The 17,689-nt window shown below is 39.4% G+C and overlaps 1 protein-coding gene across 4 annotated transcripts in view; it reads left to right on the forward strand.

Moving 5' to 3' along the window:
- Nucleotides 1–17,689, forward strand: part of LOC117221967 (venom dipeptidyl peptidase 4) — a 440,681-nt gene that overhangs the window by 295,934 nt on the left and 127,058 nt on the right. For all 4 annotated transcript variants that reach the window (XM_033473358.2, XM_033473359.2, XM_033473357.2 and 1 more), the window contains one exon: nt 1,953–2,122. In XM_033473358.2, coding sequence (XP_033329249.1) covers nt 1,953–2,122 — 170 coding nt within the window. The remainder of the gene's footprint in view (nt 1–1,952; nt 2,123–17,689) is intronic.

The raw sequence follows: 17,689 nt of genomic DNA on the forward strand, positions 1-17,689 counted from the left end.
CGAACCGGTTGAAGATGACACGCGGGTGTGGTTCTTATCAGAAGTTCCCGAGGATTCGCTGTCCACGCGCGCTGCGGCCCGAGACTTATCAACGGCCGTTCCGTGTACACATCGTCGGACGAAGTTGCGAGAGAACGCGGATAATTATCCGGTACGAGGGCGTCGCATACTTTCCCGAACTCGCCGCGGCCCGATTAGTTGCGAACCGTCTTCCGTTGCTGTTAATTCTCCATAATTGACGCTCGGATTCGGCACAAAAATTGATCATTTGGGGAGAGAAGATACGATTATTCGAGCCTTGCTACTCGTTTTTTATAGTATAATAATTAGTATCTTAGTATATTTTACTATAATGTTAGTGTATTATGCTATAATATTAGTATATTATACTATAATATCAGTATATTAATATATTATACTATAATATTAGTATATTAGTATATTATATTATAATATTAGTGCATTAATATATTATACTATATAATGTTAGTATATTAGTATATTATACTATAATATCAGTATATTAGTATATTATACTATAATAATTAGTATATTAGCATATTATACTATAATAATTAGTATATTATAGTATGTTATATTATAATATTAGTATATTTATATATTATACTATAATATTAGTATATTAATATATTATACTATAATATTAGTATATTAATATATTATGCTATAATATTAGTATATTAGTATATTATACTATAATAAATAGTATATTAGTATATTTTACTATAATATTAGTGTATTAGTACATTATACTATAACATTAGTGTATTAGTATATTATACTATAATATTAGTATATTTATATATTATACTATAATCCTAGTATATTAATATATTATGCTATAATATTACTATATTAGTATATATTACACTGTAATATCAGTATATTAGTTTTTATAGTATAATAATAATAATATTAATATAGTACAATTTATTTAAAAAACGAGCCACAAATCGGCAAATAAAATATTGATTTCGTTAATCCGCTGCATCGAATAATCCAAAGCCTGACATAAATATTTGATTTTGATAACGCGAAACGCGGAACGGAAATAGCTTATTTTGGCGATCCGGAGCAATGCATTGTAATCAATATTTTATTTTGGCGATCCGAAACCGACGCATAAAATCGATATTTTATTTCGACAATCTAAAGCCAGAGCATAAAAGAAATATTTGATTTCGTCAATGGGAAGCCGAGGCATGAAAATCAATATTTTATTCTGACAATCTAAAACCGACGATAAAACATCGTTCGATTTGATAAGGTACAGCATAATATATGTACAGTTCGTTTAAAAGCAATTAATTAAATTGTTTCCAAACGAATAAATTGCGAGAATAATTAACCTAACGCAAAACGAAACAACGCGGAAGTAGATCCGAATATTTTCTCAGCGATTTTCTTGATCTTTCGATTCAATTCTTCGAATATATTTCTTGCTCTTTCCTACTGGCTCTGCTAATTTCTCTCGGGTAGATAATATCATCCGCGATTTAATCACGACGAACTTTAACCCCGCGGTTTCGAAAGTCAGATTTTATTCAGTTTATTCTTACAACAAGCCAGGTACAGTCTCCCTAACTGACGCTCAGATTCACCACAAAAATGGACAATTTGGGAAGAGGAGACACGATTATTTAAACTTTGCAGCTCGTCTTTATAATCATTAACGATCGGAAATTATAGAAAGGAGCCTAAAGGCTCGAACAATGCTACCACTCTTTCCAAAATTGTCAATTTTTATCCCCAAGCTGAGCGTTAAATAGAGAGAACTTACTGTATTTTTTCGATGCACATAACATTGTGTCGTGGCTCGCACACAAGCGTGGCAAGCCGCCGTTGTCCGTCGTCGACGTGATTAAACGTTGCTGCGAGGAATGTTTGTCACCGGGGAACGTTACGACCCGTCGCTCGCTTTTTGATTTCAGAGGAGGTGTTCGGATCAAACAAGGCTTTATGGTTCTCCCCGAGCGGCACTAAACTGGCCTTCGGTTACTTCGACGACACGCTCACGCCGATCATAACGATACCGTTTTACGGCTACCCGGGAAGCCTCACGTTCCAGTACACCTCCGCGATCTCGATCCATTATCCGAAGGTAAGTGGTCCACGATTTTTTTGCATTCCGCTTCTCGGCACCCCGGGATCGAATCTTGTAAGCGGCCCTTCCGGCGATCTCGAAGGATCCTGCGAGAGAAAACGGGAGTATAATGTTCGAGCTTATGCTCCTGGAACACTGTGTTAACACGTTGGCTGTTGCGTTGGACGTTCACGACAGTAGAAGATGGTGATTCTAGTGTTACGGTAATGTTTCTAATTGGCGCTCAGATTGTCCACAAAAATGGACAATTTAGGAAGAGGAGATAAGATTATTCGATCCTTGCGGTACGTTTTTATAGTTACGAATTGTCAAGAACTATAGAAACGAGCTGCAGGGCTCGAATAATCGTATCTCCTCTTCCTAAATTGTCCATTTTTGTGGACAATCTCTGAGCGTCAATTAGAGAGACATTACTGTAACACTAGAATGAGCATGTTCTGATCTTCTACTTGTGCACAATCTGAGCGTCAGTTAGGGAGACATTACTGTATTTTTAGATTCAGTAATGGATCTGTATTGGCGCTTTCATTTCTTTTGGTTTCTTCGGAAAATGAATCCTACTAGTCACAGTAACTGGTCCAAAATTTTGCTATCGATCTAAGTGGACCAGTTATTGAGACTAGTGGGATCGATTTCTGAACAAATCCGAAAAATCGGGAAAATGAATTCTACTAGTCTCAGTAACTGGTCCCGCTAGGTAGACAGCAAAATATTGGACCGGTTACTGAGACTAGTAGGATTCGTTTTCCGGATTTTCATCCAAAAGTCCTGAAAATGAATTCTACTAGTCTCAGTAACTGGTTCACTTAGGTCGATAGCAAAATTTTGGACCAGTTACGGAAACTAGTGGAATTCATTTTCTGGATTTTTGGGATCTCTTCAGAAATCGATCCCACTAGTTTCCGTAACTGGTCCACCTAGGTCTACAGCAAAATTTTGTACCAATTACTGAGACTAGCAGAATTCAAAATCGATCCCACTAGTCTCCGTAACTGGTCCACCTGGATCTACAGCAAAATTTTGGACCAGTTACTGAGACTAGTAGAATTCATTTTCCCGATTTTTTAGATATGTCTGGAAATCCATCCGACTAGTTTCCGTAACTGGTCCCCCTAGGTCCACAGCAAAATTTTGGACCAGTTACTGAGACTAGTAGAATCCATTTTCGGGAAAAATGAAACTGCCATCATAGGTCGCTTTCTTAAGGAAGCAATGCTTACTCAATCTAAAAATACCGCTAGAATTAACAATTTATTATTAATTACCAAAATATAAATGTCTTTCGAAGCAACGTTCGACAGGCAATAAATGAATTAAAATTGCGATTGCTGCTACTTGCAGAATAAAAAAAAAGAATATGTGATTAATTTTTGGAAGCTTATGGAAGAATTTCGTACAATAAATTCTTCTGTCTTCGCTCGGCCAGTTTCGCCTGAAACGTAATAAGATCCTCTATCTAATGATTACTTAACGTCGAAGAGAGAAACAAAGGTTTGAAACAGAAGAGCACTTCGGCGATTTCCACAATCTCCTTTCGCCAACGCGCTTGTATTCTTTTCTTCTATTTGCCAGAGCATTTGGTAACGAGCGAAACTGCTTTAATTTATACAGAGCTGCATAATAAATGAGGTGCGGGGGAGAGGGAAGAGAGAGAGAGCGAGAGAGAGAGAGGAGGATGATAATATAATACGGCGCAGGACCGCCGCTAATTAGATATATTTCTCTGCTCAATCTCGCCGGTTGCATAATACTCGACGAAAAATATGAGCTCGCGCAAACATCCGCAGTCAATTAACCCTTTGCAGTGGAGAGGCGACCCTCGGTCGCCACTTGGCTTAATTCAGCGGCTCGAATGGCAAACCGAGAGGCGGCAGTAACTGTTTTATCAACAGAGATCCTTTTCTACTTCGAGTTGCCACTTGTACGGTCCAAGGGAAAATCTTCCTGCGCGATATTAAAACAATACCGATAGGATTTCATCAATCGACATCGTTACAGGCTATTCGTTTCACGATCGACGTAACAATTAACTTTCGTATCATTGTGGTTTGAGGATGAGATACTGTGAGGCGTCTTTGGAATAATAGGCAGTGGAGTTATGGAATCGAAGTTACTTTTATGGCTTCAGTGATATCTAATGGAAAACCTAACAAGTTACTTTTACGTTTCTATTTTTTATTATTTGTAATTTTTTCTATTTTCTATTTTCTATTTTCTATTATAAATATGTGATATTTTCTACAGTCTCTAATATTTTCAATTCTCATATTTGCTATTCTCTGTTTATTCGATTAAGAATTTATTGAATCAAGAATTTTTTTGATAAAAAATTTATTCAATTCAGAATCCAGTCGATTAGGAATTCATTTGAATAAAGAAATATTTGCTTCATTCGCATAAGAATTTATTAATACAGGAATTCATTCGGAGAACAATCGATTTGAATAAAAATGATAATATAAATATTTACCTCCACAATTTGTTCGGGATAATAAATAATTGTTATGCAAATAAAATATCCGATTAAAAAGAGTTAATTCGGCTAATTATTGTAGAAAAAATATTTCAATGTACACCACTTATTCCTTAAAAATCGTAAATGTACAAATGCTTCAAAAGAACGAAGAATACGATTACGACGAATTCCTGTAGAAAAAAAGAACATCTTGAACGGAGCTAAAACATTTCCGCAGCGAACGATTGAATTTCGCTGGGACCACAAGTAGATCGTGGTCTGTGTAGGACGGTTCTCGAAAAGTCTGGCCTTTGCTCGTCTCGGGTCCTCGTTGACCGATAGATTAGCCATTTCCGCGGCTCGTGCAGACGTACGATAAAGGAACGGCGAATCGTTGGCCGCGGGGGACAAAGGGGAACGTGGCCGGGGCTCGAATTTATCTGTTGTTCGGTGATCTTTCTTTATCGCTGCACGTCAACGAAAACTCATCTGGCAGCGGTCAAAGTGGCCCGCTTTGATACTCGTCACGAATATAAAATCCACGGAGCAAAGGTTCCATTTAAAGATCACAGAGATTTCACGGTGAAAGGACGGGTTGGAGCGTTGCAAAAAAAAAGGAAAAATAGAATGAGAAGAAAGGGAAAAAACAGAAGGGAATCGAGCGAGCGGATAAAGGGACCGGCTCTGACAAACACCGAGCGATCGAAAGAGAAAGAGCGAGTGAGAGAGAGAGAGAGAGGAAGAGGGAGAGAGGGAGAGAGAAACGATCCAGAGGATCCGACGACGACGACGTCAGGGAAGATGGAAATTTCCGGTTTTTCCAATACAATCGCGCAGACCCAGTTTCTCATCAATATCTCCGCGGTCGTTCGCGTCGCTGGAACACTCTGTCCGCATTAGAACGCTCGCGTTCTGCCGAAGAAATTTATTTTCTATCTCTCTCTCTCTCTCGCTCTCTCTCTCTTTTCTTTTTTTGTCCGTTTTCCTGGCCGCACAGTGCGTCGTTTAACATTAGAAGTACCAAACTAGTCAAAACGAGTGGTTTCCAATTTTTTCTTTTACTATTTCTGACATAAAAATGTTTCTAGGAGAAATTTTTAAATTAACTTCTTTAGTCGAGTATGTGTTATAATAGAAATTGTGCTTAAAGTTTAAGTAAATCCAATCTTGGTATTTTGTTATAGAACAATATTATATAAGTCGCGTTTAGGTACTTCTGGTGTTATTAGAATAATATCTTAAAAATTAATAATTTTCTTTTTAATGAACAATAATAGTCTTGGAGGGGTTAATAATTTCTATTGTCGATTATATTTCTTGTAGTAGTGCTAGTAATTATTATTATCAATTATACTTTTTGGTAAAGGCATTCACGATTTCTAGTATCAATTATATTTCTTGATAACACTGGTGACTACTGTTGTCAATTATATTTAGTGATAACACTGGTGACTACTATTATCAATTATATTTCTCGATAACACTAGTAGTGACTACTACTATCAATTATATTTCTTGATAAAATTAGTAGTGACTACTACTATCAATTATATTTCTTGATAAAATTAGTAGTGACTACTACTATCAATTATATTTCTTGGTTACACCAATGACTACTATTATCAATTATATTTCCTGATAAAACTGGGTGACTACTTGATAACACTAGTAGTGTCTACTACTATCAATTATATTTCTTGATAACATTAGTGGTGACTACTATTATCAATTATATTTCTTGGTTACACCAGTGACTACTATTATCAATTATATTTCTTGATAAAACTGGGTGACTACTATTATCAATTATATTTCTTGATAAAACTGGGTGACTACTATTATCAATTATATTTCTTGATAAAACTGGGTGACTACTATTATCAATTATATTTCTTGATAAAACTGGGTGACTACTATTATCGATTATATTTCTTGATAAAACTGGGTGACTACTATTATCAATTACATTTTTTGGTGACAATACCAACGATTTCTATTATCAACTATATTTCTTGGTGACACTAGTGACTACTATTATCAATTATATTTCTTGGTAACAACACTATCGATTCTAGTATTAATTATACTCTTTCGTACCTGTAGTGACTTCAATTATCAATTACTGTCAGCAATATTTTGCAGAACATTCAGGTGACTTACTAAATAATATTTACAATTATAATAGTAAATATTATTTAGAATAGATATCATTTAGAATAACTATTATTTTAACATAATATAATATTTAGAAAATACTAAAATTTTCTTTTTCACTTTGCCTGCCGCAACGTTCCGCCCTCGTTCAAGCATGGAACTAGGAAAACGGTGGAAAATGGGCAACTACGTTGCAAGAACCGTGAGAAAAGACGCCATAATAACCTGGAAAAGTTTTCTCAGAGGGTTAGGAGGTCCGCGCGGGTGTCGAATCCTCGAAATAGTTTGAAATCCTCGGTGGGAGGACGCCGTGGCATTAAACGGGATGTATCTAGGACAGTTATAGAGGTTCTGAGCGAGTTTTAATGACGGAACGAGACCGGGTCCGCGCGCGCGCACACACACACACACACATTCAACCAGCCCGCGGCCGATTGTGTAAGTTAAATTGTGTAAGTTGAAGGCCGAGTGGGCGGCCGGAGAGGTGACCGGAGCGGGGGAGGGGGGTTGGCCGGCCCCTGGAAATTGTTGAAGTTGTAATGAAAAGTCCTTCTGGACCGGATTAAATAACTTCTAAGTGCGGACCGACGGTAATTTTTGTTCGGGGCCAAGTGGGCTTGTCACGTATTTCCGTGCGGTGCTGCTCCGTTTAAATTACGCGTCCTCCACGCTCGGGATCCCGCCGGGAGAAAGGAACCGGGGGAAGAGGAGTTCGTTATCGCGGGAATAAAAAAAAATAAAAAAAAACGGAAAGAAAGAAAGAATCGCGGAATACGTAAGCGTCGAACGGACACGCGACGCGCGGATGTTTGCCCCGGCAAACCGGAACGCAGAAATTGGACTCCGCGAAACAGCTGCGAAACACGGCTCTACCCGGGTGATATTAATTTTTCCATGCCCCTCCCCCCCCCTCCCCGCTCCGCTAGCTTTTGTCCCGGTGCCCCGCAGGCCACGCGTTCCTCTTTTCGCGGGATTGTTTCATAAAAAGTCCGGAAGACAAACGACGCGCCGAAAAGCCCGGCGAATCTTCTTCCGCGGAAGAAACACGCCATCTTCGCGACACGCCGCCATTTTCCCTCGGTGCATTCGCGAGAATTGATTTTTTCGAGGATCCTCCGGCTGCTGGAAACGCTCCGGACCCGCTGAGAAATTATTACGATTTTTTCTCCCGGCCGTTGCGGACGACGGCTGCCGCCATCTCTCAATTTTTTTTCTTCGGGATCGGGTGGATTAATATTTATTAACGGGATGTGGATGTGATACTTTTCAAGCGTCCAAAGACGTCGTAAAATTTATTATTATTATTATTATTAAGTGTTATTATTATTAAGTATTATTATTATAAAGTATTATTATTAGATATTATTATTATTATTAAGTATTATTATTACTATGTGTTAATAATAATAATAAGGATTAATAATAATACTATCTAATAATATTAAGGATAAATAATAATAATGATACTTAACAATAATAATACTTAATAATAATAATAATACCTAATAATAATGCTTTATAAAAGTATTATATAGTATAATAATTAATAGTATTATATATATATATATATATTTATATATATATATATATATATATATATATATATATATATATATATATATATATATATATAGAGAGAGAGAGAGAGAGAGAGAGAGAGAGAGTAGAGAGAGAGTATAAGTATCATCATTATTACTTATCTTTATTCTTATTAAGTATTATTACTATTATTTGTCCTAAATATTATCAAGTATTATTATTATTATATTATCCTCATTATTACTGATCTATTTATTTAGAAAGAAGGCGTCTAGGTCAGATTTTTTAAAAACAGATTTGCCAATGAACGTGTGTCGAGCAAAAGTTTAATTATTCATTAATTCTCTTATTATTTCTCGATGCTTCAAACTCTCGGCGTTCCCGCAAAGTAAACGACGAAAAGGGTTGAAAAGGCAGCGCGACCGGACTCCTGGGGTGGTTCAGCGAAAAAAAAGTGGGCGTGGAATCTGGCACCTGTGCATTTTTTAATGGCCTTTTAGGAGCCGCGATTGATGCCGCCGGCAAGAAGCAAATATTGCCGGCCGGTGGGAAAAAAGGGGGAGGGGGGAGAAGGAGCTCGCGTTCGCAGCAGCTGACCTGGCCGATGAATAACATCGCTCCCTTCAACGGAACGACGTCGACGACGGCGACGTCGCGGTTAATATTTTCCTTTTCGTGTTTAGCCAGCTCGAGAACCCGGCGAACTGTGGCACCCCACCGACGCGAGCGCGTCGCCATTTTTCCCGGCGCGGCGCGACGCGGCACCCTTTCACCGGAATCGATCGCGGCCAGGTGATTTAGCGATCGCGCTCGATCACCGGGCTCTCGGTCCGATGAAAATGCTATTTAAATGTTCCCGGGGCTCGTAAACCTTGGCTCGAGCCGGGGCTACTTGTTTTTCGCGCACCGACACTGCGACCGTTGTTCGGTCTACGGGGGTTGTAAATTCCCGATTCTAATTGACAATGTGGTTCGCGATGCTCTGTGCCCACTTAAAGTAACAGAGCTGGTAATGAAGGGTATTGACTGTTGCACTTTTTAACAGAAATAATTGGTGGTGTCGAATGATTGTTGATGACTATGTTTTTCTGCGTTTTTCTGTCCGCGCCCCGACTGGTCGCGTTGTTTTATATCGGTCACCCCCGTTTGAGATCCCTGAAGGAACCTCCACCTCCACGCCGGGACGCACTGATTGGTTTTTCTCGAAGATTGCGATTTTCCAATCAGTGTCCTCTAAGCTTTTCGTCACCACCCTCTCGTATCGTCCTACACGAGCCTTGTCTAGGAGAGGGGGGTGTTGCGTAGTTGCGTGGTCGGGAGGTCCCCTGGGGCCTGAGATATCGTCCCCGCGACGGTTGGGACTAAACTTTCTCAAGACCCGTTAAATTCTCAAATTTACGACGGGGTTGTTTCTTCGGACCTTTCGTGCCTACGACGCGTCGCGGTCATTAAAGAGACGGAAGACCCTGCACCGATGTTCTGCGGATGGAAAAAAGGTTTCCGTCTCTTTGTGATCCTCGCTGGTCCACGCCATAAACTTTCGCGAAAGCGGCCCACGGGAGGTCCTACAGAACGGAACACTACTTGATGTCGGGACGATTGTCGATTACTCGCTCGATCCTTTTTTTTCAGCACGGCCATTGCGATATTTTTCTCCTCGCCGGATTTTTAGATTCCAGTTTTTCTTCGGAAGAGGAGGAGGAGGAAGTTCCGCGAGATCGCCCGACGACGCATTTTCGTGCGATTATGATCACGTTACTAGTTTATTTATCACGACGCGGTCGCGTTAATTGCGAGGTCATCAGCGACCACGTGTCTCGCGCTATTAACCGGACCACAATTAACAGGCGATTATTGTTTTAGAATATAGTTAATCGAATTTTATTCCTACTGAGGATTAATTGCAGTTGTAATTGATAATTGCAGTTTAAGCTTCTGTCAAAAATTTATTATCATTCGAGTTTGTTGGAATTCGTTGCGATTAAATTTTCTGGGAGAAATGTACTATGATCGATTTTAAAATTGACTGCGAGCTAAATTTCTATTAACAGTCTATTGTAATTTAAAATGTCTGCTTCAATCAAAAATCGATTATATTTGAAATTTATAATGAAAACTCGTAATTAAATTTTGCGTAAAGAATCTACCATAATCAATTTGACCCCTATTTAAAATTAACTTGCGACATAAATTTCCATTAAAATATCTGATCATTCAAATATCTGCCTAGAAGAATAAAGAAACAGCATCTTCGAAGCGGTATTTTCGAAGCGAGTGGACACTTTACTTACTTACATCTCGTTACATCTCGTCGCGATATCAAAGGAACAACAGCGGCCGCCGAAATTAATTTCCGCGCTCGCCCCGTAAATTCTCGTCGATCGCGAGCCAGGACAGAGATTGGAGCATCGTAAAGCCGGTAAGAAAATCGGCGGTAGAGCGTTCCAGATCGATAAGGAGTGGCCGATAACAGTAAAGAACGGTTCGAAACGGCAAGAAGGATAATAAACGTCCGGCCAAGAACACGATCAAGAACAGTCGGGAATGGTAAAAGATGGTCAAGGAAGGTCGCCGGGGGTTGTTACGAAGATTACCGGCGGTGCAAAGGGTCGCGGGAAGTATGTCCGAGCGGAACTTAAGCCCCGAAGAGAGTTCCGCTTTGGCCGGGAGCCCAATAGAAGCGGAACGCGTTTCGACCATTTCGGCGTGGCAGTTTTTGCAGGCCCTGAATAAAATCAGAAACGGCACCTGCTATCGTCTCCCCTCGTTCCGCGGAGAAGTTACTGGCTACCGAACACGAGCGCGTCTATTAAATCCTCCGAATAGAATGGAAAAAATGGCACCTCCCTGCTTTCATTGAATCGTTATCAGAACTGTAGATTTTTTGCGCGAAATAGAAATTTTCTGCAGCGATTGCATTAAACGAGAAACGCAGTTACAGTTATTTTTGCTAGGAATGTTGGGAGATTGGGATTGAAACCGGTGTACGTTAATATGAATACATAGCAATGCTGGAATAAAAAGGATGACTTGACTTTTTTATTTCTAATATTTTGTCACGATTCGGAGGCAATTCGGAGGCCACGTGACCCGATTCGAAGGCAATTCGAAGGAAATTCGAAGGAAATTTAAAGGCAATTCGAAGGCAATTAGACAATTCGACGACAATTCGAAGGCAATTCGAAGGCAATTAGACAATTCGACGACAATTCGAAGGCAATTCGAAAGCAATTCGACAGCAATTCGAAGACAATTCGAAGGCAATTCGAAAGCAATTCGAAAGAAATTTAAAAGCAATTCATAGTCAATTCAAAGGCAATTCGAAGGCAATTCGAAGGCAATTCGAAGGCAATTCGAAAGCAATTCGAAAGCAATTCGAAGACAATTCGAAGGCAATTCGAAAGAAATTTAAAAGCAATTCAAAGTCAATTCAAATGCAATTCGAAGGCAATTAGGCAATTCGAAAGCAATTCGAAGACAATTCGAAGCAAATTCGAAGACAATTCGAAGGCAATTCGAAAACAATTCGAAAGCAATTCGAAGACAATTTGAAAGGCAATTCGAAAGAAATTTAAAAGCAATTCAAAGTCAATTCAAAGGCAATTCGAAGGCAATTAGGCAATTCGAAAGCAAATCGAAAGCAATTCGAAGACAATTCGAAGCAAATTTGAAAGCAATTCGAAGCAAATTCGAAGGAAATTCGGAGGCCACGTGACAGCGAAATTCACAGCAACCCGACATTTGGCATTTCCGGGAGAAATCACTGTACATCGCAAAAAGCGTACAAACTGCTTGAAAACAGTGTTCACAGCTGTGTTCGAAAGAATTTCAAACGTCGCTGTCGTCCAATTTAATAACTCTCAGCCTCGCGCGTCGAATCGATCGAGGTTTTTTTTCGGGCCGAACGCAACATTCTTTCTGACGCGAGTTTCGCACAGAAAAATTCTTGTTTTCTCCAGAGCTCGAATTCTCTCGTCCGTTCCAGGCTAGCAACAATTTATTTCGAGCCAGAACGGAAGCTCGTCGAAATCAATTAATAGAACAAGCTAATGGAAACTGTGCAAAGAGAGAAGAATCCCGGGGAGAAAGAGGGAGGAATTCTCGTTCCGCGAGCTTGCACGTCGCAACACCGGTCACTCGCCGTGTTTTCGGCCGTACAAAGGAATTCGATTTATCGCGGTTTTAAGCGGAGCAATATTTTCTTCGGCCGCGCGGCACCGTATTGCGGTTCACCGCAAATCAACAGGACCGGTGCGCGCGCGCGCAGGCGCCACGGCTTGAAAAATGTATAGGGAAATAAAAGCGGGAAGAAATATGGTGGCGGGCCACTTGTCGCAAAAAGACGGCGCTTCGGGTTCGCGCGGACGCGGGGAAAAACCGCGGGCGGGCTGACGAAGGAAAAACGCGCGAGAAAAAATCGGCGTGGGTGTGCGCGCGCGCGCGCGTGCCCGGGACGAGTGGATGCATTCCGGATTTGCCGCGAAGACCCGCGGAATCTCTGGCCACTCGAATCCACGGGCCCGCTTCCGCCGGCTAATTTATACGGCACTGTCGAATCACCGATAAATAGTCGATAATAATTAAAATAATTGCTCGCTTATTCGTGGCGCGTTGCTTTTTATCGCGGCGATGCTTTTGACGCGACGCCGACGAAATTGCTGCAGTTTTGTACGGTTCTTAACGCAACATACGCGCGTTGTTACCGTCGATGATCATTGAAAAAGCAAGAAAAATGGACGAAGAAAAATTGATTAAACTTTCTGTTTAATAAATTGCGGGATATTCGACTCGTTCCTTAACGCGATTATTTATTGTTAACATCGCCGGTGTAATCCGTGCGATCCCGTGAAAATGACGGATCACAAATATTTTAATTGACAATAGTTGCAATAATTCTCGACACCTTCGTTCAAAGATGAACGCGAAGGTGATCTGGCTCGAGGATATCGGCTCGGCTAATTAACGTGATTGCGTCCGAACGTTTCCACGGGGTTGCAACAATTTCTATTATTCTTACACGTGTAAAACCAACGTTGTAAGTAGACTGACAAACTAATTACCAGAAACATCGCGGAATGGAAACGAACACCGCCTTTGCCCCGAGGCAAATATGCTCGGAACGCAGTTGATAAGGCCGCGTTAATTTGTAAAATCGTACACGCTAAAGCAAAGACTGTGGGCGAAACAACACACGAACGCTGCATACACTCGAGAAAAAGCGGAAGGGAGAGAGAGAACGAAAGAGAGAAATAGAGGGAAAGAGAGAGGGAGAGAGCGTGAACGAACACGGTGGTTCGCGGGGCTAATGGTTGAACCCGACAGGATATTTCCTTCGTGGAACAAGCCCGAGTTTAATTCGCCGTTCCGCAAACTGGCTGCTGGAATTTTGCATTTGCATAAACGTCTGCAAGCTCGATCCGTCGCTGGCGAAGAAGCAAAACAAGCGCGTTAAAACTGATACCTCGCGTTCCGGCGAAGCAAATCGTCGGACAAATAGCGAGATCGTCTCGCGCGATGGAGATCTCGCCCGAATTCGCCCGTCAGTATTATTTTATTCTCTTAACGTGTCGAAAATCTACTTGTCGGATTATTTTCGATTCGGAGGAAAGAATCGTGAACGGGGGACAATAATTGCAACCAGAAAAAAGAAACGTTTATGGACGAATACAAATGATTTTCAACGAATTCGAATAATTTTTAACGAATGAAAATAATTATAAATGAATAGGTATAATTATAAACCAAATATTATATTATAATATTTAATATAATATTATAATATTTAATATAATATTATAATATTTAATATAATATTATAATATTTAATATAATATTATAATATTTAATATAATATAATAATGTTAATATAATAATTTTAAACGAATAGGAATAATTATAAACCAAATGGAAATAATTTATAATCGATTAGAAATAATTATAATCGATTAGAAATAATTATAATCGAATAAAAATAATTACAAGCAAATAAAAATAATTATAAGCGAATAGAAATAAGTATAAGCGGATAGAAATAGCATCGAATATATAAGCAAAACTCGTATAAAATGATATCGTTTCCGGGCAAGTTTTCAGCGATATGTTCGCGAATAAAGCTTATTGGATTAGGGGCATAAAAATTTTGTAGTGCATCGTGTTTTCGATACACACCGATCTACGTGCTCTTAAAGTTTGTGAACAGTCTATCGGAGAGCCCGATCGGGTTTGACCGGCTCGCCCCCTCTATTCGCCGCATATTTTCCGAGTTACCGAAAGTATATAGAATAGACATCGCGATGAAAATTCAATAATTTTTACGCGCCGTAAAACTATGGCGGCGCAATCGTTCGAAACTTGTGTGATTCGAGCGAAAGAAACCACGGAACTGTTTTAGAGAATTTTACGCGGGATATGTGCGGCGAGTCACGAAACGTTCGTAAAAGAAGTTATTGTTTTACGGTTGTTCTATAGCGAATGAATTTCTATATTCGAATGAGTTTCTATATTCGACAGAGTTTCTATATTCGAACGAATGCTTTTCAGTCGAACGTTTTATTCGAATATAAATATATAGTAACAATTAATATATTAACTAATATATAATAAATATATGAATATAAAAATATAAATTGATATATAATATAACATAGTATATATTTTTAAATCGTCCGCCTACAGATTACAAAATTATTCGAATAACAATGCCAATAATTGTTGAACAATCTACTCAAAAATAAAAAAAAAACATTCTCCAATGCAACACAGTTGAAAAAGCACAGTTAATTGTGAAAATTAACGCAGAAGAAATTACTGAATAAAGTATGGAAAAGCACTGTGTTCTATAATTTTCATTCAACTCGATTATTCTTACGAATTAATTCCGAATAAATTCTTCTTTGAACGAATAACTTTTTATTCGAGTAAAATCTTGTTCGAACGAATTGTTATCGAGATTATCTACACAAATTTTAATTCGATAACGTCGACTGAAATTTCATTCGTTAATCGCTTATTATTATCCGCGATCCGAGCGAAGTTTCTCGAATTTTTAAACCGGTGTTTTCATAGCCGCGGAACAGAAAAATAACAGGAGTCAAAGTTGTCAGAGATGCTCTTCTCCCCGTTTTAGATCTGTTCTACGAGCCCGCGAACTTTCGAACAAATCGGGACGCTCGGATCCTCTCGTTCCTCGAACAGAAAGAACCGGAGAAGTTCGTGTCGGTCTCTACGTGAACTTTATTAATTTCCAGAGACCGCTCGAATCTTTCGTTTCACGGTTCTTTTAATTAATACAGCCGTCCGTGAGCGTGCTCCGAAATAAAATCTTGACATTTACTTTGAAATATAAATTTCTTCCTGTTTGCTTTGCTAGCGAAAAATATGCTCCTCGTTAATTAATTAAATAACGATGCCAGCGATCTGTTTGTGTTAACAATGAAACGAATGGCTATTGTTCTTTCATCGGAATTGCAAATTAATGCACATTTCGTTCGTCGTGGCATCGAAATTGTAATTGGTTGTTGAGGAATATGAGGGCATTTTTTTTTAAATATTGTATTGAAGGGGACGATGGAAATAATAATTATTTTAATTTCCTATTATATTTCTTGCTATATTTTTTATTATTTCAATTTCTTACTAGTTCAATTTCTTATTATTTCAATTCCTTACTCGTTCAATTTCTTATTATTTCAATTTCTTACTCGTTCAATTTCTTATTATTTCAATTCCTTACTCGTTCAATTTCTTATTATTTCGATTTCTTACTAGTTCAATTTCTTATTATTTCAATTCCTTACTAGTTCAATTTCTTATTATTTCGATTTCTTACTAGTTCAATTTCTTATTATTTCAATTCCTTACTAGTTCAATTTCTTATTATTTCGATTTCTTACTAGTTCAATTTCTTATTATTTCAATTTCTTACTAGTTCAATTTCTTATTATTTCAATTCCTTACTAGTTCAATTTCTTATTATTTCAATTTCTTACTAGTTCAATTTCTTATTATTTCAATTTCTTACTACTTCAATTTCTTACTAGTTCAATTTCTTATTATTTCAATTTCTTATTATTTCAATTCCTTACTAGTTCAATTTCTTACTACATTTCTTATTATTTCAATTTCTTATTATATTTCTTACCAGTTCAATTTCTTCTTATACTTCTCACTATTTCAATTTCTTATTACATTTCTTTAATCTCTCGCAAAAAATGATATCATCTTCCGCGGTTCCAAAGAAAGCGAAGAAAACGCGATCTCGTATCGAGTACACCTGAAAATATTTGAACAGCTCGAAACCGACTGCGAACGTTCAAGATCTCGGCCCCGCCGCGTTAACAAGTCGCGGTCTGCTCGGAACAATATCTTCGTTCGATCGCGGGGAATTATCGCGGAGAAAAATCGCGGTGGACGGACGACAGCCAGAAGGATCCCTCCTCTCCGTTGTAAAACGGGATCGCGGATGGATTTCCGGGTCGGGACCGGAACTAATTACCGACCGAGTAATTAAATTCTGATACGACGTTCTGATTAAATTCTCGTCCGTCGCGTGTGCGCGCGCGCGCGCGCGCTCTGCACGGGGAAGAAGAACAGCGCGCGCGGAATTTATGTTCATCGTTCTTTTAATATCGCTGCGACGCGACGGCGAGGCTCCTTTTTGTTTCGCGATAACGTAATCACGGTTTATAAGTTTACGTTCCCGCGGCCGCGATCGCGCGGTTCCCGAAACGAATTCTCTCCTCGAACATTTCGAAACCGGCTGAATTCGAACGAGGCGACCGAGGCCAATTATATTCGGTTTATTTGCACAGCGGCGGGCTGTGCAACAATCGGACGGACGATGCACGGATGGAAAAATCTGTTCGTGTTATTATAAGATCTCTCGCCGGGGCAAAAATTCAAAGGACGTTCTTTTCGTGTTAAATAATCAACGAGCGACGAGGCTCGCTTAATATTCCGCCGGGGCATGTTTATCTTTTGTGCGGGCCAGCCCCGATGCTCCGGCGGGCCCATTATTCGTAATTTTCAATTCGTCCGTGATACAATGAGACGCGCGCACAGATCTCGCCCCAACGGCAACGATATTATTCGATTAAGCATTGAGCGCGGCCTCCCGCTAAATGTATAATATACACCGGGATTATTTAAATCCGGCGGCTCGGGGCGAATTTTAAAAGAGCCCCCGCTCGCTCCTCGCTCGCGACCCTGTTCCGCCGATAAATAGTTCATCAGTTTTTGGCGCGCGGCTCGTGTTTAGAATTTTCTTTATTTGTTCGCTTTCGCTCGGCGAACGAGTCGACGGCTTTTATATAGAACTGCGGACCATCGCCGCGTCGAGTACATCGTTTATGATTGTTATTCGTTGATCTGTCTCTCGACGTATTTTTTTTACCGCGATTTTTCTACCGATTTTAACG

The sequence above is a fragment of the Megalopta genalis genome, chromosome 3 (genome assembly GCF_051020955.1).
Source record: "Megalopta genalis isolate 19385.01 chromosome 3, iyMegGena1_principal, whole genome shotgun sequence".
NCBI lineage: Eukaryota > Metazoa > Arthropoda > Insecta > Hymenoptera > Halictidae > Megalopta > Megalopta genalis.